We start from the raw sequence: 20,780 nt of genomic DNA, 5'->3' as shown, positions 1-20,780 counted from the left end.
TTAATATGGAAATAGGAAGAACTCAGAAAACATATCCTGATATCAAACTTAAAAATTTCCCAAAATGAGTCTAATCCCAAAAAGGACGCTTGAGTGGTGAGGACCGATTTTATCTTGATTTTATTTATACAGCACTTTGATAAATATTCTCTCTGTATTGGGTACAGTGCAAGGTCTGTTCTTTTCTTATCTCTTACATGAGATAGCATTAGACTGGGGAGACACAAAGTTATATTGTGAATATACAAAAAAAAAACAAACGATAGAATCCCAAAGACGGTCAATCTTAAAATGAGATGTTCAAAGGAAGGTTCTCAAATATACTAAAATGATGTGTTTGGAAATGGCACAATATCATATATGCCATTTCATGTACATGAATACTCTCACTTAATATATCTAGAAAGAATTTAAAGTGATCCAACTGTAATTTTATCTCAGAAACTTTAATCCTATACGCAGCGTTGCCTCTTTAGGCTCAAAGTTAATCGACGAAGCCCTAATAAATTATTTGAAGATAAATACTAAATTGACACAACCTACTGGAGGGGAATTCAAAAGTTATTTAATCGTTTTGTTTTAAAAGTTATTTTGAAAAGAATGAAGCGATTTGCGTTTGTGGTTTGGAATCCCAAATAACATAAGGGGGAATGTCTCTCAACAAACATTGTTAGCAAATACATTGAGTCCTACATTTTTTTATTCAAAAAGGAGAAATGGCAGTTTTATACCTGAACAGAAACTGTTGCTGCTTATTGTCCTTGTACATCGACTTGAAGTCAAGTTAAAATCTTTACTTTCTTCTTCGGAAAACGGAGATTCAGAAGATGGGGGAACTTTCTGTTTTGGCAAGAAGGGACGCAGAACCAGTCGAGGGATGCGGCTGCGGGCAATCTCCTTTTCTTGCATTTTCTGTTTACCAAGGAAACATTTTTAACGACCTCAAATGTATAACAAATGTGATGATGTAATAGGCATAATATGGCATACAATGCAATAACCTTGTGTCTTTGTAGTATTTATTACAATATTTTTTAAAAATAGTAATATTTAGGAATCCTGATAGATCAGAAGAGTCATAGATCCTTAAAAAAAAAAAATAATCACAACAACCAAATAGATATTTAAAAGTTAGCTTTTAGGATACTAAAAATAAATACATTTACATCAAACTTATGGTGAAAAGATTTTTTTTATAGGATTGCAATTTAATAATAAAATAAAAAAAATTACACAAAATGTATTTATGGTATTCTGACTGTTGTAATCCATTTTCCATAGCATCCTCTGTATGGCATGTGCACAACCAGTTATGTGAAACTAGATAAATACTGTATATAGCCTGGCAGAAAATAATGAGAATACCATACCACAACGTACAGTATGTACAAAGGAGCATGTGGATTTATTTTATGTAAACTCACCAATATACACATTTGATGAGTTTACCTAAAAATAAACCCACAATGGGGACTTATTTTATTCCTTAGAATTTACACTCAACCTGTGAACGCTGGGTGGAATAATCACATTTTTGCCTAACAAATCCAACTTATCAAAATTTGTTCTAGTGCAGTTGTGCAAATGTGTCTACTGCCTTGTCGTTTTTCATGTTTAGTGGAAAGAAATAACTAAAACAAACAAAAGAGTAAAACATAATCACTGTGACAATTTTATTAAAATCGGACTATTCACCACAGCCCAAACGGTGCCCATTTTTAGAAATTTAAGGACAGATCCAATTACACACTTCTTGAAGGAGCAGATTTATATATTTGGTCCTAATGGCTGCGGCAGTAGAGTACCACTATTGTTGCACACAAAAAGAGGTAGAAATGGTTATTACAGGCCAACTAAAATCAAAGTGACAACGTTGCCATCATAAACAGAATCCATATAAATCAGTTCCCCCAGATCTGCAGTTGCCGACTTGCCGTACCACGTGTGCAGTCGGTTATGATTAATGGAGGAGTCACATCCATAGGGTGGGCTAATACAAACTCCCAAAAAGTTAGAGTTTAAAGCCCTCTGTCTTGTTGGGTTTTTTGAGCCCTGCTTTAAAATGTTACAAAAAAACAAAAACAAAAAAAAAAACCACATTGGCATCTGTCGTGCTTTGAAGTGCTCATGGTGCTTGGAGTCTCTATGTACAGTTTTTTTTGCTATGAAACACTGCACATACAGAATTTAAGTCCTTTGCTGCCAGTGGTGTAATTCCACCTTCAGCAGAATCAATGGACATGCACTTCAGGCTAATGTCAGCCCTGTGTATATTGGACATCTCCATCTCCACACTCAACATGTTGGAGTCCAATGGTGGCAAGACACACGTGCCGCCCATGTCATCCCCTCAGCTCAGACGCCCTGATATCCCTCCCCCTTCATCAAAGATCAGGCTGGGCGGAGAACATAGTTAGGATTACAAAACTGTATTCCTTTCCTAATGCTATAGTTTCCTTCTGCCCCCCTTATCCACACTTACCCAATTCCAGTGCCCAGGGTCTGCCTCCTTCTATTTTGATGTCATTAGGCCTACCCCATAAGAAAGTATTGAATTAACGCTTTCCTAGGGGCTTTAGAAAACACTGGTGGTCCTCATACATTGCGGGTCGACGTCGAGCAACCACCTTACCACCGGGTTAAGGGATACTATAGTGTAAGGAATACAATGTAATACTATGGTTCCTGCTGCCATCCTTCACTTTTTTTCTTATAAAAAAAAAAACATCTCTGTAGCCCATGTTATTTATCCTCCGGAAGGATATTTGACACACTGTATCTATTTGTTTTATTTTTATTTTATTTATTTTTTTTAAATATCGCAGTTTACATTTTGCTGTACTTGAAGGTCATTGTTCCATGCTCATTTCTATCTGGTGTTATTTGTGATGACAAAAGGCCTGAGGTTGGAAAGTGCCATCAATATTTCTTGCTACAGAGAGAAACTACTCATAGATTCTATGGGAATCTATTGAAAACATTTTTATTGCTGGAAGAATAGGAGGTCAGCAGACTTGTTTCACTGTGTTGCAATAAGAACTCAATGTAACAGTAAAATCAAATTAGGAAAATAATTTCTTTCAAAATACAAGAAATTCTTCAGCTTCCTGGCTCAGTTACAACCATCGTGATTATCAGCATTGCAACAAAGGGCCTCAAATTGCACAGTTTACAAACCTGTCCCTAGTATATACTATATATATATATATATATATATATATATATATATATACACACACACACACACACATACACACACATATATATACACACACATATATATGTATGTGACGAAATGCCTTTTGTCACTGGGTTTATTGGTGACAAGCTGCCCTTTACCCCTGGCTGTTGGAGGAGCCTGATTGCCAGCCTCTTACCTGTTGACTATGGTCCCTGGGAGATTTGGCCCTTCAGGTGCAACATTTGGGCACATTGGATTTGCATGGTGCTGCTGCTGGCCCTTTAAAAAACATCCGTGGACATATTATGACTTTTAGGAACAATGTCCCTTTAAGACTGTGTAGCAGATTGCATTCAGGCTGTCTTCAATATTATGTATACTATGTGTTCGGTAAATTGTAAATGTGTAGGTTCTATGTGATAAATGTAACAGTATGTATTTTTATGTCTTTTATTGTCCTTTGTCTGCCATGTGGCTAATGGAGTTTTGCCTCTGTCCTTGGAGATACTAGGATTACTTCCCAATTATCTCCAGGATAGAGACTCTGTGGAACTTGTTTTGGGCAGAAAAGCCATGCTTTATTTGGTCACAAAGGACTTTCCCTTAACTTTTGAACCACTGGTCTGATTAGTGACATTTTTTAATATGTTGTTCCCCTGAATGGATTGATTGTGAATATGTAATTTTTATGGAGATTGGATGTATGGTTTTAGAGTTATGAAAGTTGGGTAAAAAGTATGTTTTAATCGTATGTGTAATTGGGTTACCTCCCAGGATAAGGGGAGGGAATCTGTGGATTGTAACTGAGATGTTATTGGTTGTTTTATACCTCCCTGTGGGCGGTCCTGTATTGGCAAAGATTGTAATAAAAACCAGACTGGGTGTGCCAGCACCTCAGATCATCTTGTACCTTCATGACGTTTCGGCTCATGTTTGGGGGATTGGAGAACTACACTCTGGGGATTGCTATAATCACTATACTCCCCAGGGTATAATCGCTGAGCTCTGCTAAGAGCTTGTTCCTGTTCCTGCTCTCTGGAATTCGGAGAGGTCCACCTACTGGAAGCTGGACCCTGGTCTTGGGTCCAGGGTGGGTGGAGTCGGCGAGACCCCAACCAAGCTGCGGCGGTTCGTGGGGTCTGCAGTGGTTATGGTGTCAGGCCGAGTGCTTGGAGACCTCGGAAAGCACTAGGAGCATCCGTCAGCGGAGGGTACCCAGTCGGGGTGCCAGCGGTTCCGTTACAATATATATCCCCCTCTTTTCCCATCTCACCATTTTCTAATGCCAAAACACCTTTGACACTGATTACCTCTCTACCTCCAATGAAATAATCAAGGATGAAAGGCCTCCTCAATTATTGACCCAAGCCAGTGCTTCTCATAGAGGAGCATTGAGAATGCATCTAATGTGTCTCCTAGAAAAAAAAACATTGAATCCCATGTCTTTCCTATGAGCTGCCACATCACATGACTGAGTTACACTCACAGTGCTGCAGGAGCGTCTCTAGTGGCTGTCTAGGAAGACAGCAACTAGTGCTGGATTTAACCCTGCAACATAAACTAGTAAAGGAAAGGGCCACTGCACCCAGACCACTTCATTGAGATTAAGTGATCTAGGTGACATTTGCGATTCTTTAAATATCCAACTGATGGGATATATATTAAAGGGACACTATAGTCACCAAAACAACTTTAGCTTAACTAAGCAGTTTTGGTGTATAGATCATGGCCCTGCTGCCTCACTGCTATTTAGGAGTTAAATCACTTTGTTTATGCAGCCCTAAGCACACCTCCCTGCATGTAACTTACACATCCTTCCTAAACACTTCCTGTAGAGAGAGTCATCAATTGTTTACACTACCTGTATTGCAACCACTGTTTAATTTAGAATTTCTTATCTCCTGTTCTGTTAATAGTGTGTTAGACCCTGCAGAAGCATCGTGTGTTCAATTTACAGAGCAGGAGATAAACTTTTTAAGTATGTTACATCTGATTTAAAGTGAAACCATTTTTTTTTCATGCAGGCTGTGAGTCACAGCCAGGGGAGGTGTGGCTAGGACTGCATAAACTGAAACAAAAGTAATGTATATCCTAAATGGCAGAGAGTTGAGCAGTGAGACTGCAGTGGCACTACAGAGGCTTTATCAAGCTGAAGTTGTTTTGGTGACTATAGTGTCCCTTTAAGATAAAAAAGCTGATATTTTAGGATAAAGTACTAAATAAGTTGTGATCACCATGGCAACCAGTAGAACACATTTTAACATTTTGCATAGAGAATAGCAATTGGTTTGCCTTAAAGGGACACGAAAGGCACACTTCATCTCATTGAACGGTCAACATTGCACGGTCAACAAACTTGGCATTAAAAAGCCTGCAGGGACATACTATATACAAAAGAATAGCTACATTAAGCTGTAGTTGTTCTGGTGACTATAGTGCCCCTTAATATTTGAAAACTGGTACACGCAAGCAATTAAATTATATCAGATTAGAATGAAAACACCAGGATACATCAAGCATAATAAAATTGGGCTAGAGTATGGGAAATATGCCCTGACTAAATATACGTACTCCTGAAATAAACAGCACCACTATATTCATAGACTTCACGACAAGCTTTGTGGGGTCTTTCAATACAAATCGAATACAATTATTATCACACAAGAAATGATTTAATGTATGATTCTTAATTAAATTATAGAATATAGTCATGTTTCATCTATCCACCATTAAAGTCACCTAGGCCACTTCATCTCAATTAAGTGGTCCTATAATTTATTTTATTATTTATAATTCTTTATTTTTGATGTGCATGTTGAAGACAAAGCGTGAGTGTACACTTTAGATGCATTAATTGCACATAAGATTAAGTGTATAGCAAAGTGTATAACAAAAATCAGCACATATATAAGGAATAGTGACAAAAGTACAGAACATCTGAGAGTATGCAATATTTCACAAGTTTGAAACCGACATGAGTATCTATACATAAGTAGCAGAGGTAGTGATGTCCCGAACGGTTCGCTGGCGAATAGTTCCTGGCGAACATAGCGTGTTCGCGTTCTCCACAGACGGCGAACATATGCGATGTTCGGACCGCCCCCTATTTTTTTTTTGTGATCTTTCAGCCAAATTTACTAATACTAAGTAAAAATTACCGTATATACTCGAGTATAAACCGAGTTTTTCAGCACATTTTTTGTGCTGAAAAACCCCAACTCGGCTTATACTCGAGTCAATGTCTGTATTATGGCAATTTACATTGCCATAATACAGACAATGGGGCTGTGGGGGCTGCAGAGATCTTACTTACCTCTCCTGCAGCTCCTGTCAGCTCCCTCCTCCTCCGCGCCGGTCCGTTCAGCACCTCGGTCAGCTCCCAGTGTAAATCTCGCGAGAGCCGCGGGGTCATAGTGCGGCTCTCGCGAGACTTACAGTGTGAACTGACAGAGTGAGCTGACGGGACCGGCGCGGAGGAGAAGGGAGCTGACAGGAGCTGCAGGAGAGGCAAGTAACAGCTCTGCCAGGCCCCTTCTCCCCCCACTGAACTACCAATGCCACTGGACCACCAGGTAAGGAGAGCCCCCCTCCCTGCCATGTATCAAGCAGGGAGGGGGGACGAAAAAAAAAAAATATAAATAATAATAAAATATTAATAAAAAAAATAATAATAATAATAATAATAATAATAATAATAATAATGAATTAACCAAGGCTCTGAAACACACACACACGCGCTGCACTCACACACACACACTGCATTCATATATTCGGGTCGGCTTATACTCGCGTATATACGGTACTTAGTATTAGTAAATTGTGCCCCTACTCACAATACCGCGAGTAGGGGCATGTCTATTAAACAGTGTGCAGCCTGTGGCTGCTCATTGTTAAAAATGAAAGAAAAAAAAAAAGAAGGGTCCCCCTCCCTGAGCGGGTGGGGGCCCCAAAGTAAAAAAAGGGGGAGGACTTATTGTCCTCCCCCCAACCCCCACCCCTGAGCGGCGGGTGGGGATCCTAAATACCAACGGGGGGGGGGATTTCAAGCCACCCAATCAGAGTGCTCTGTGTCATTTTACACAGCGTGGGAAAGTTCTGTGGAATTTTCCCACGCTGTGTAATTTGACTCATAACTCTCTGATTGGTTACTTAATCCACCAGAGTGTTATGAGTCAAATTACACAGCGTGGAAAAATCCCACAGAACTTTCCCACGCTGTGTAAAATGACAAAGAGCACTCCGATTGGCTTAAACCAACCAATCAGAGTGTTCTAAGCCTAATTGTAGGGCGTGGCAAGGCTTTATAAGCCTTGACCCGCCCTGCGGAGCTCAGTACGCGGCGTGCCCTCGAAGGGTGAAGGATTCATTTTTTTGCGCTCTTTTTTTTTTTTTCAAAGTGCGACGGTTATATTGGCTTTTTATTTGGCCTTTTTGGGGGCTGAAGAAAGAAGACATCTAATGGTAAGTTTATTTTTTATTTATTTACAGGTTTTTAGCTTTATTGACTCCCCCCTCATTATTTTTAGGGTGAGGGGGACAATTTTTTTAGGGCCCCCACCCGCCGCTCAGGGGTGGGGGCCGGGGGGGGAGGACATTAGGTCCCCCCTATTGGTATTTAGGGCCCCCACCCGTCGCTCAGGGGTGGGGGCAGGACAATAGGTCCCCCCCTATTGGTATTTAGGGCCCCCACCCGTCGCTCAGGGGTGGGGGCCGGGGGGGAGGACAATAGTTCCCCCCCTATTGGTATTTAGGGCCCCCTCCCACCGCTCAGGGGTGGGGGTGGGAGGACATTAGGTTCCCCCCCCACTTTGTGTTGAGCCCCCACCCACTGCTCAGGGGTGGGGGCCAGGAGGGAGGACATTAGGTCCCCCCCCTTATTCTTGTTTAGGGCCCCCACCCACAGCTCAGGTGGGTGGGGGCCCATCACTAATGTGGCCAGAAAGAGTCCCTGTGGGTTTTAAAATTCGCCTGCCTATTGAAGTCTATGGCGGTTCGCCGGGTTCGCGAACATTTGCGGAAGTTCGCGTTCGGCAAATTTCATGTTCGCGACATCACTAAGCAGAGGTTCTAAATTCTTCTTTTGTTGACTAGGCATGTATGTCTGTACACAGATGAAGAAATAAAACTTAAAGGGACACTATAGTCACAAGAACTACAGCTTATTAAATTTGTTTTGGTGTGTAGAATCATTATCTTCAGGCTTTTTGCTGTAAGCACTGTCTTTTCAGAGAAAATGCAGTGTTTACATTACAGCCTAGATAACGTCACTGGTTACTCCTCAGATTGCTGTTAGAGATCTTTCTTGGGTCATGGCTGCCTAAAATGCATCCAAACATTCAGTATCTCCTCCCTGTGGATGCAGACACTGAACTTTCCTCATAGAGATTCATTGATTCAATGCATCTCTATGAGAGGATGCTGATTGGCCAGGGCTGTGTTTGGATCATGCTGGCTCTGCTTCCTTGTCAGTCTCAGCCAATCCTATTGGGGAAGCATTGTGATTAAATCAGGCTACCACTTCTGATGAGGTCAGCAGGCAGTGGGCAGGTCTAAAGGAAACAGGCACAAAATAAGCAGCTGCAGACTTGAATACAAGTATGATTTCTATATTTAGGGAGGTGTGAGGGGGCAAAGGGGGCTAGATGGTGGTTTTAACCCTATAGGGTCAGCAATACAGGTTTGTATTCCAGACCCTATAGTGCTCCTTTAATAGTAAACATAGCCTCTCAGATATAAGAGAAAATTACTAAGTATAGGTGTAGTAACAGGCTTAACATATAAAACAAATTAAACGTTGGTAGCGCTGGGAAGATGGTGATTATTAATAAAGGCAAGCAAACAGGGAGTCCTGCTTTATAACTAGGGTGGCAGCTAAAATAGAGGCATCGTCTGGCATTCACCCTATACCGCAAGTAGGCTATAAGAAGCAGTTAATCTCAATGTTTAGAATGATGTTGCTGTGTGCCTGTACACAGTCCTGCATTAGTAGCCGGTTCTTGTACTGAGGGGTCTTGAATGGTCTGCGTCTCCCACCCTGGCTTTAAGAGGGGCCAGAGTTGTGATGTTAATGGTTCTTTTCCTTTTGGTGGAAACCTGTGCCTTTTGGGGAGCTCCCAGTTAGCATAGATGGTGAGAGGAACGCACCATCAGAGAGGCCCCTGGCTTTGAGCATGGTCGGTGAACCTTAGCAGCATCCTTACTCTGCGGTTCGGTAGGAGAGGTGTAGAAGGGAGGTCTGTGCTGTATGCATTTCTAGAACGCTTTACAGATCTGGTCGAATTGAGCCTTAAAATGCTCCCTCCATTGGCAGATTTCTGGGCCCTCCTGAGACTGCATGGGTTGAGGCACCATTTTGGATTCACCATACAGTCGGCTCAGCAAGGGATCCCGCTGTGGCATGTAAGTAGGTTTTGTCAGTGGGGACCAGGATAACCTCACCGTTCCATGGGGGGGGGGCGTTGCAGGTATCGTGGATCGTAGCTTGTCAAAGCAGTCCCTGTGCCTGGAGATGGGCCGCCTCTCCCGGCTACCAGGTCACCTCTCATGTTAGGCCACGTGGTCAGGCTGCGTTATTTCTTGTCAGATTGGTGTGGGACTTGTGTCCAGAAGCTCTCATTCGATTCAGCAGTAAGTCACCTGGATATAGGGCTGTAAATATATCGATTTTGGGCAGTGAGGGATGAAATTAGGTTCAGCTGTGTCAGAGCACTCAAAAAACATGTCTTGCCATCTTGGCTGCTAGGCCCCGTCCCTCAATTAAGTGGTCCTATCATTTTAACCCTGCAATGTAAAACACTGTAGTTTACTAGAAACTGCAATATTTACATTGCAGGGTTAAATACACCTCTAGTGCCAGGAGTTCCTGGGTCTTCCCATGTAAGCAGTCATACAATTTTTGAACAGTTAGATTTTCTGCTGGGCACTGCCTCAACTACAGAAAGCCAGAAGCTGACAGTGAAAGGCTTAACTCATTGTCTGAATGCACCCTAGCCACGCTACCCTTTGATGTTACTCACACAGCCTCCACACATTTAAAAAAAAAAAAAAAAAGGTTCTGCAGTCTTTTAACAGAGCAGGAAATAAAAAAATTCTAAATTAAACACACTATGCAAAGGCAGCTAAAAAAAAGTTAGACTTTTTTCAGAAAGCATATAGGGAGGTTGTGTAAGTCTCAACAAGAGGATGTTTAGCTAGGCCTGCAAAAAAAGTGATTTCACTCCTAGATGTCAGAGAATATAGCAGCAATACTGCAGGAGCATGAACTGGACACCAAAATTGCTCCATCAAGCTGAAGTTGTTTTAGTGCTTAGCATGTCCCTTAAAATATGGTAGACAAACTAATAGGGGTCACCAGATCTTGCTAAAGCTGGAACTGAAATAGTCATTTTTAGAACCCCAGAGAATATAAAAAATAATAATTGAGAAATTTAGACATAATAGTCTAGTCGAGTATGGAGAAGTTTTCCCCAACCATGGGTGCAGGTTTTTCAAACTTAATTTTCAATTCTGCCAAATTCACTGTAGTTGAACAGAATCCCTAAATAGAAACATAGAATGTGACGGCAGATAAGCCATTCAGCCCATCTAGTCTGCCCAATTTTCTAAATATTTTAATTAGTTCCTGGCATTATCTTATAGCTAGAATAGCCTTTTGCCTATCCCATGCATGTTTAAACCCCTTCACTGTGTTAACCTCTACCACTTCAGCTGGAAGGCTATTCCATGCATTCACTACACTTTCCTTAAATTAATATTTCCTGATATTATTTTTAAACATTTGCCCCTCTAATTTAAGACTGTCCTCTTTTTGTGGCAGTTTCTCTTCTTTTAAATACAGTCTTCTCCTTTACTGTGTTGTCATATAGACAGGAATCTATATCACAGCTGCATATGTATGCAAAATCCAAAAACCTACATTTAGTACAGATGCTTCTACAAACATTAATATTCATGGAAGAAAATGAAAAAAATCATAATTTGCAGTAATTGGCCTGTTGATGAGAGATCATTGGTTTGTGTGCAAAGTCTGCTTGTGGAACAATGGAAAAAATTGAATCACTGGGATCTTTTGGGAGGAAAAAAAATAAGACAGATATTGGGCCAGTTACTTTTACTGAATTGGACTTGACGTATGGGAAATGTTCTTGGGTGGCTACGGCATCAGTTACTTTGAATAATATTTTTTTTCTTAATGTTGCTGCCCTAGCCGCTCTTAAATCCATCATGCTTTTAATATTGACATTCTACTTGCTGGGGCTGTGCAACTCTAGTGGACTATGGCATCATGCATCATTACCTTGTGTGGTGTAAGGACATGTGATTCTGAAAGCCTTGCTTAGACCCTATAAAAAAAACTTCAGTGACCAGAGCGCACATGACTATGATGGACATCACTGGGGCTGTGCAACACAGTGGGCCAGAGTGATGTTAAACATGATACAGAAACACCCCCTCCCCCCCGCAAAAAAAAAAAAACATAAATTTTGCTTACCGAAAATTTCTTTTTCCTGAAGATTAGAGGCAGTGCTTACACCATAGGGATATCCAATCTGGAGGGAAAAAACAGGCAGGCAAATCTCCAAACATTTTAACCCCTCCCCTAATTACCTCCTTTCCAATAAGTAGCAGCTCCTCCTGATCATCCCCAGACAATACATAAGCCAAATAGCTGCAAAATTACTGAGTTTATTAGAAAAAGGGGCGGGAATTGTAGCACTGCCTCTAATCTTCAGGAAAAAGAAATTTTCGGTAAGCAAAATTTATGTTTTTCCTATCAGATTAGAGGCAGTGCTTACACCATAGGGATATAATAAAGCAGATCCTGAGGGCGGGTTTCAGTTCACTACTGCTTGAAGCACCCTGCGCCCAAAAGCTGCATACTCCGAGGCCAGTATGTCCCACTTGTAGTGTCTTGAGAACGAATGGAGAGAGGACCGAATAGCAGCTGAACAAATTCGAGACGGAGAAGCAGCTGCACGCAGAGCCCATGACGGCGAAACAGCTCTAGTAGAATGTGCCTTTATAGGGCCTGCAAATTCCGTGCTACTCTTAGAATAAGATAACAGAATACAATCCTTCAGCCATCTAGCCAGAGAACTCTTCGAAACCAACATACCTTTTCTTTGTGCCTATGAACAAGACAAACATACTGATATCCTACCGGAAGGATTCCGTAGCTTTTAGATATTGCCAAAGACATATCTTTACGTCTAAGCAGTGAAAATTACTTACCAAGGCATTAGACGGATTCCGACAAACGGTCGGCAAAACCACTTCTCGGTTGACATTGGCAACAGAAAAAACTTTAGTGATACCTGAAGGATCGAGCTTCAGAACCTCCTTGTCCTGATGAAAACCAAAAAGGGAAAATACTCCCGAAGCGCTCGGATCTCACATACTCTTTTAGCTGACGAATAGCCACCAAAAAAAACAAAAAAACGGTATCCAACGAAAACATCTTCAGGGAAACTTCTTCCAATGGTTCAACAGACGGTACTCAAAGCGCGGAAAGGACCAAATTCAGATCCCAGGGAGGACAGGCTTCCCTAACAAAGGGCACCAAACGTGTCAGAGCTCTGAAGAACCTTGAAATCAGAAAATTCGAGGTGAAACATCTGAGGGAGAAGAAACTGATAGCAGAAACATGTAATCTAAATGAAGCAGGTTTAAGACCTTTGCAAATCCCATCTGACGGAAGCATAGAATCTTATGGATGGACGCGGAAACAGGGTTGACTTCAAGCCTACAACACCGCTGAAAAAACTTCCAAATCCTAACGTAGAACCTTGCAGTAGATTCCTTGTAAGATGCCAAAAAAAAATTTTTATAACTTCAGGATCCAGACCTTTACCCTCTAAAATCTGGAGTTCAGAAACCAGGCCGTCAAACGGAATCTCCGAAGGGCCGGAAGAGGCACCATGGCGTCCTCTAGAATTACTCCTGAAAGAGGAAGCTTCCAAAAGGTGGCCCCCGGAAAGTTCAGGAGAACCGAGAACCAACTTCTTCTTGGCCACCATGGAAGGATTAGGATAACACTTACATTTTCCAGCCTTACTTTTTGAAGTATTCTGGGAAGAAGCACTACTGGCGGGAAGATATATGCCAGGTTGAACTTCCATGGTACTGACAGGGAATCTATGAAATCCGGCCTGTCTGCTGGATTTAGGGATGCAAAACGTCTGCTTGTTTCAAATGATGCCTGCTCAGGGCATCTGCCACCACATTGAACTTTCCTAAAATGTGAACTGCAGAGATTGACATAAGGTGCACTTCTGCCCACAGCATCTCGTACCTCCCTGTTTGTTCAAATATGCCACTGTCGTTCGATTGTCTGAACGAATTTGAATATGTTGATCTTTGATGAGAAACTGAAACGCCAAGAGTGCCATCCATACGGCCTTTAATTCCCTGAAGTTCGAGGAACTTCTCATATCCTTCTCTTGCCAGGACTCCTGCTTCTTTATGTCTCCCAGATGGGCCCCCCAGCCCAGCGCAGAGGCGTCTGTTGTTATGATAGTGAAGGACTTCATCCGGACTGACAGACCCTCGTGGAGGAATCGAGAAAATGTCCACCACTGCAGACTTTTCAAAGTTAGATCGTTAAACCTCATCAGCCCATCTAGGCCGAGATCCTGTCGATACCAGACTTGCAGAATGTTTCTTTGTAGAGGTCTCATTCTGGCTTTTGCCCAACCGACTGCCGGGATTGAGGCTGTAAACAGACCCAGCAAGCACCTGGCTTCTCTGATTGAAAACACACTTATTTCTCTGAGATTCCGGATTAACCGCTTGATCTTTAGTATCTTCTCTTCTGGCAGGAATAACTTCATCGCGATAGAATCCAAAATTAGACCCAAGAACTGGATCCTTTGAACTGGCACTAGTTCCGATTTGTTGAAATTTATTAGCCAGCCATGCTTTTCCAGCGATTTGATGGCTGTCCCCAGGTCTAACTGTAGTTGAACTTGGGACTCTGCAATGAACAGCCAGTCGTCCAAATATGGAATGACAGCGATGCCCATACCTCTTAGAAAAGCTGAAACTACTACTAGAAGCTTTGTGAATACTCTGGGCGCTGATGACAGGCCGAAAGGCAGTGCTCTGAATTGGTAATGTTTGGTTACCGATTGGCAGCACACCGCAACCGTAGAAAACTTTTGCTGGATTCTGCTATGGGTACATGAAGATAGGCATCTTTCAAATCCAGGGACGCAAACCAACTTTATGGGTGAATAAGCAGAGCAGCTGACTTTACTGTTTCCATGAGGAATTTCTTTTTGATAATCCGCTTGTTTACGGCCTTTAGGTCTAGGATAGGTCTGAACGAACCAGCTGGTTTTGGTACCAAGAAAAGTCTTGAATAGGTGCCTTGATGTCTTTCCTTTAGAGGAACTTCTTCCACCACTCTTTTTAGTAACAGAGTCGATACTTCCCGCATCAGAGGGAGTTCCATATCTAGAGAATGAATCTCGGAACATAGAAACATGTCCTTTGGGGCTTGTGATAATTCTAGAGCGTATCCGTGCTCCATCACTGTAAGGACCCAGCGATCCGATGTTGTCTCTTTCCAGTGCTCTAGGAAGTGACTCAACCTTCCACCTACAGGCCTGGCGTCATCATTTTTTATTTCTCTTGGCAGTAAACCTTTCCTTCTTCCTATAATCAAAGGCTCTTTTCTGTTGACCCTTGAAATAGTTTCTACGAAAGAAACTTCTAAATGAGGGAAGTGTCTCTGCGTTACGGCTTCTAAACTGCTTCCTATATGATACTGGTAAAGCTTTCCTTCCTTCTTCATCTGTTTCAGCAACTCATCCAGTTTTGAACCAAAAAGTCTACCCAGTTCAAAAGACAGTTCACACAGTGAATTATTAGATGCCGCATCTGCTGACCAATTTCTAAGCCAAAGCGCTCTTCTGGCGACTGTTGAAATACCTATATTCTTGGCCGATAATTTCAGGCTTTCTGCAGAGGCATCCACTTTTCTAGTTCTTCCAACCAAGTTTATGGGCCTTGGTAACGGATGACCCCGTAATCAAAGCCTTAGCTTGGGCTGCAGAAGAGATGAACAACATCTTTAAGGAGGAGTCCATGCGTTTATCCATGACCTCCTTGAGCCCGCTTAAATCTCCAATTGGTAATGTAGTCTTCTTACCTATTTGAGCAATAGGAACGCCCACTACAGGGATAGTATCCAGCTTACAGTCTTGTTCCGCTTCTATGGAAAAGAGAGATTTAAAAACTGTCTAGCCAATAAACAGCATGTGACTTGGGAATTTTCCAATCTTTTAAATCAACTCCCCAATCTGTGGTTGAAAAAGAAACCTATTGGACTTCTACCCTGTTCCTCAAGTTCAAATGCCACTGCACTTCTTTAATCAATACCCCAAATGGATTCTACTGGGAATGCAGATTCCTCATTTGATGAGACACTGCTGAATTATCGCCATACTCAGAACCACTAGTTCCAAACTAGAATCGGAACTTCCCAAGATCTTAGGCTTTTGTTAGCATGTATAACAATCTGAGAATCCTGGGCAACCGAAGCCTGGATTGTCTGTAATGCTGCTGACCACATATCCACAACTGTTTGCTGCATACTTTGTTGCAACCAGCTGATAAAGTGGACATTTCTGTTCTTTGTGCTTCCTCTGAAGCTTCTTTGAACACACAGAGCAAAGTTTCCTTTTTACAACCATCTGGCATAAGATGGCCACACACAGAGCACATTAAATGGTTGGCTAGATGTACATTTCCCCTTCTCAGCAACTTTATCCAAATTTTCAGGATTATATACTGGGAACAGAAAACAAACAAGGGAAAATAAACAAAATTTTTCCCTAAAGATTCAGGCTAGAACCATTTAAATAAAAACTTAATCAGTCTTACCTTAAATGGCCTGAGAGTGTGTTGGAGGGCAGGTGAGAAACACACTTTGCAACCGTTCTGAGAGCTCCTGGCAAACAGAGGTTGCTGCTGGTAATGCTCCTTTTAAGTCCTGTAACCAAACAAAAAACGCCAAGTTCAAATTTGGCGCCTGAATCCAGGTTCGCATTGCGCATGTGCATAGCGCTCTGCGACTCCCTGGTGGAACGCAACGCAACCTGTGTGTGCGTTCCACCGACAGGACCTCCCAGCCGACGCACGCCTGCGTCCTTCGTCAGACCGGCACCTGGCACGGCAAGAGACGGAATAAATTCTGAGGGACCACGCCGTCCGGCGTGTTAAACGCTACTTACCCGAACATCAAGGAAGCAGAGCCTCCCGAGCCTCAGCCCTTCTCACCTGCTTCCTGGAGAACCTTCCTGCATAACCTCCCCTGCCGAAGGCAGGCAAAGAACTGGGGATGATCAGGAGGAGCTGCTACTTATTGGAAAGGAGGTAATTAGGGGAGGGGTTAAAATGTTTGGAGATTTGCCTGCCTGTTTTTTCCCTCCAGATTGGATATCCCTATGGTGTAAGCACTGCCTCTAATCTGATAGGAAAAAAGCTTTTTAATTAACAGTTTTTTGTTTCTTTTATGTACATGCTGTTTCACCATACGGTCTCATCCACTGGAATATATATATACACACACACACACACACCATAATTCGTTAACAAAACAATACACGGTTGAGAATTTATTAATGACAGACAATGTCTGCTACATATCATACTAGTCTAATAAAGTTATTATAAAGTAACACCAAGATATTTCTGCGCTACTATTAGGTTACGGTCGTTAATGATAGTAATCATGTCTAACCGTATAAATGTCTGCAATCCCTTCTCAGTATTTCCTAAGCCCCAACACATCCAATCCTAGTATCTGTAACCCTTATATTATAAGGCCCATTATCCCCCCCAAACATGTGCATTCCTAAACTCATATCCCCCTTAACTCTAAGCAGCAAAGTCATGCCAACATTCCTTCCCCCTTCTCCAAAAAGCTCTTATATATAAGCCAACTTCACCGCCCAGCATTGCTGTCTCCAACACTCAATGCTGGCACATTATACTGCATTTTAAAAAGGAGCCAGGAAATATTGAAGCTGCTTTAGGAGTATGCGCCGCAGAACTTGTGATTAAATAGCCACCTGACATATCATCACATACTACATACATTAACACACTCTCATTGTAAACATATGTTCGGGTTGGAGGGGAGAGGGAAATGGGTTCTTAGGATATTCATTTATAATTAGGGTGAGGCTGCTCAATTTTGTAATTCACATTTTATTAGGGGTGCCAATTTTAAAACTGGAGTATTATACAGATACCCACCTTCTGTTACTGTGCATTTAGAAAAACACAGAGCATTAATAATAGATTTATAGTATTGGAATATTATTTTATCAGGGTTGCACAGTTCCCATGTATTTTTGTAATCTGTCCAGCCTACAAATTACAGCACGTCTCCAAAATAAACACATCTTCTCCTTATTTTTGCCTGTGCTTTATTGTCAAACAGATTCGGGTTTACATATATATACACAATGTGACCATGGCACAATCACTTGGTTGTGCAGAGATAACCTACACTGAGATAATGTACTGCAGCATGAAATCATGGAATTCAATTAGACTGAACACATACATGCACCTTTGCAGCAGCAGCAGCATCATCATCATTAGCAAGACGCCTCCCTGAGCTAAATGTAGGTTACATCAATGGTGATACATTTGTCAGCACGTTTAAACAGTGATACATCATCAGCACATCCATAATTACAAGCGTAAATCATCCATGGAGTATGTGAACAGTATTTATAATATACTAGGAGTAGATTCATTTTTCTACGGAAGGAAAAAAAAGCAGAATGTAAAAATAAAAAAAAGTCTTCCTTGAATTGGTTATCATTTATAATTAACCCATGGAATGCAAGAAACATATAACAGGGGTGGATGTTTAAATATATAGCATAACCTTGTGACACCAATTATTTTATATTAAAGATGCACCCTGCATTTAAAGAGACATACTCCTTCGTGTATTAAAGAGCATTGCCCTAATTATCAATTGAACAAATAAAAATTGATTTTAAAAAAAGACACAAGAGCCAGCAGAGATAGAAAGCTGATGATGTCCCCACCTTGCTGTCTTTCAGTGGTCCCATGGTCCACACTCCAGGTAGTGAAGCCTGTGGGTATAGAGGGAGGAGGCCAGTGAGATGACAGGAGACACAACAGCTTCAATAAAACCAGCTATGTATTATTGATTAGCTCTGGCTGCTCTCCCAGATCTATCTCCCTCTCATAGTCAGAGAGCCCACTGCAACTTGTTGACACCCTGGGATCTGCCTCTTGCTTTTTTGGGGGCGTTTACCTGCTCCCTCTCCCCCTGATTCTCCTCCAATATCCCCATTCCTCTGCCTCTGGTATTCCTGACACGTGGCTACATCAGATTGATGGTTCTAACCTCATTAACCTTTTATTAAGTAAAATGCCATCTGTTTATTTAACTGGAGTGATTTTCCATTGAACCCCTTGCCCGTCCTGTTACAATGTAACAATAACCATATAATGAGTAGTATCAGCTGTTATCTATCCCACGATCCGTCAACATTCTATCTCCATCCGCTGACTCTGCTAATGTCAGCTCTATGTCCAAACCTTTTACCTGACCAGACACCTGTCCAGACCCTTTACTGCATCTCAGCCTCCCCCATTACACACCTCGGTGTCACTGGCCGCAGGTCTCCCGTCTTCTCGCATGGAAGGCACAGCTGCAAATGCTGCGCGCTCGGAGCTGCCCCCTCTGCTGGCAGACACGGTACGTCACGTCGAGCTCACTGTCACCAGTGGGAGGGAAGGAGGGCAGAGCAAGTTACAGATATACTGCAATAATGTGCTATGGAGACAGAACCTGCTGCTCATCTCACCTAGGCTACAAGCACACTCGGTTAATCGTGTGCTTTGAGTTCACTGCTGTCTAATGACATCTGGTAGGCAGGAGGTTAATGCTCAGTTGTTACATCACCTGAGAGTTAATTTTAAATACCATAGGGATATAAAGCACAGAGGAACTAGCTTGCTTGGACCTGAAAACCTTGATGTTTTATAGATAGATCGGTAGATTAAAACAGGGGGCTGCACTCAGCTGAACATGAATAAATGGGGTGCTGCTGGGGCCACTTCATACAAGATCCAACACACTCACTCATCAACTAAACAGCAACTTCAAAGGTCACATAATTTTTTTTTTTTTTTTTTTTAAACCTCTAATCTAAGCAAGAGGAACTGCCAAAAATGGGGTACATTGACGTCGTGACAGGCTTATGCAATGTATGATCAGTTCTGTAACTAAACCCTCTTTATTTTTGCCCAGATTAGGTGTTTTAAAAGAAAAATAATAACAATTTGTGAGCTTTGAAGTTGCTGTTTAGTGGATGTGTGAGTCTGCTGGATCTTGTGTATTATGTATGTACATATTTTTCAGAAAAGAAAAAAAAAACACAACCAAAAAAAAAACCAGTAGCATATTTACAGTTAACATCATCTCAAGTGTATAAACAGGGGCGGGCTGGGCCGGGGGGCAGGGAGGCAATTGCCCCCCAGGCCGCCCGAAATTCTTTTAGGACCGGCCGCGGTGGGCCGGCCCTTTAAATGCTGCAGCCGCCGAGCGCTCTATAAAGAGCGCTCAGACGGCTGCAGCAGCTTTTCCCTCCCCTCCCCTGTAGCGTGGCCGAGCTGGTCTCCGGTCCGCGGTCTCGGCCGGAGTGATGGGAAGGTGCACACTGAGTGTGCACTTCCTGTCAGTCCGGCCGGATACAGGAAACAGAAATTCCTGTTCCGCGCGGAGTTTCTGTTTCCTGTAACCGGCCGGACTGACAGGAAGTGCACACTGAGTGTGCACCTTCCTATCACTCCGGCCGGGCACCGCGGACCGGAAAGCAGCTCGGCCACGCTACAGGGGAGGGGGTAAGAAGAAGGGAGGGGGGGAAGGGGAGAGGAATAAGAAGAGGGGAGAGTGGGGGAATAAGAAGAGGGGAGAGGGGGGAATAAGAAGAGGGGAGGGGGGGAATAAGAAGAGGGGAGGGGGGAATAAGAAGAGGGGGGATGGGGAGGGGGAGTAAGAGGGGAGGTGGGGGGGAATAAGAAGAGGGAGGGGAATAAGAAGAGGGGAGGGGAGAGTAAGAGGGGAGGTGGGGGAATAAGAAGAGGGGAGGGGGGAATAAGAAGAGGGGGGAGTAAGAAGAGGGGAGGGGGAGAGTAAGAAGAGGGGGAGAGTGAGGGGGAGTAAGAGGGGAGGGGGGAGTAAGAGGAGGGGAGGGGGGAGAGTAAGGGGAGGGGGAGAGTAAGGGGAGGGGGGGGAGTAAGAGGAGGGGAGGGGGGAGAGTAAGGGGAGGGGGAGAGTGAGGGGGGAGTAAGAGGGGAGGGGGGAGTAAGAAGAGGGGAGGGGGGAGTAAGAAGAGGGGAGGGGAGAGAGTAAGAAGAGGGAGGGGGGAGTAAGGAGAGGGAGGGGGGAGTAAGAAGAGGGAGAGTAAGAGGGGAGGGGGGAGTTAGAGGGGAGGGGGGAGTTAAGAGGGGAGAGGGGTAAGAAGAGAGGGAGGGGGAGTTAAGAGGGGAGAGGGGTAAGAAGAGAGGGAGGGGGAGTAAGAGGGGAGGGGGGTAAGAAGAG

The 20,780-nt window shown here is 42.9% G+C and overlaps 1 protein-coding gene across 2 annotated transcripts in view; it reads right to left on the bottom strand.

The window, feature by feature from the left end:
• The window catches only part of SYBU (syntabulin), a 56,074-nt gene extending 37,141 nt beyond the window's left edge, over nt 1-18,933 (bottom strand). For both annotated transcript variants that reach the window (XM_063451131.1, XM_063451132.1), the window contains exons 1-3: nt 18,836-18,933; nt 18,253-18,300; nt 732-912 (exon numbers count right to left, since the gene is read on the bottom strand). In XM_063451131.1, the coding sequence (XP_063307201.1) occupies nt 732-912; nt 18,253-18,300; nt 18,836-18,874 (268 nt within the window). In that variant the 5' untranslated portion in view covers nt 18,875-18,933. The remainder of the gene's footprint in view (nt 1-731; nt 913-18,252; nt 18,301-18,835) is intronic.
• Between the last annotated feature and the right edge of the window lie 1,847 nt (nt 18,934-20,780).

Source organism: Pelobates fuscus, chromosome 4 (assembly GCF_036172605.1).
Source record: "Pelobates fuscus isolate aPelFus1 chromosome 4, aPelFus1.pri, whole genome shotgun sequence".
Taxonomy (NCBI): Eukaryota; Metazoa; Chordata; class Amphibia; order Anura; family Pelobatidae; genus Pelobates; species Pelobates fuscus.
Note: the sequence above shows the minus strand (reverse complement) of the source record. Positions and strands in the feature narration are given on the sequence as shown.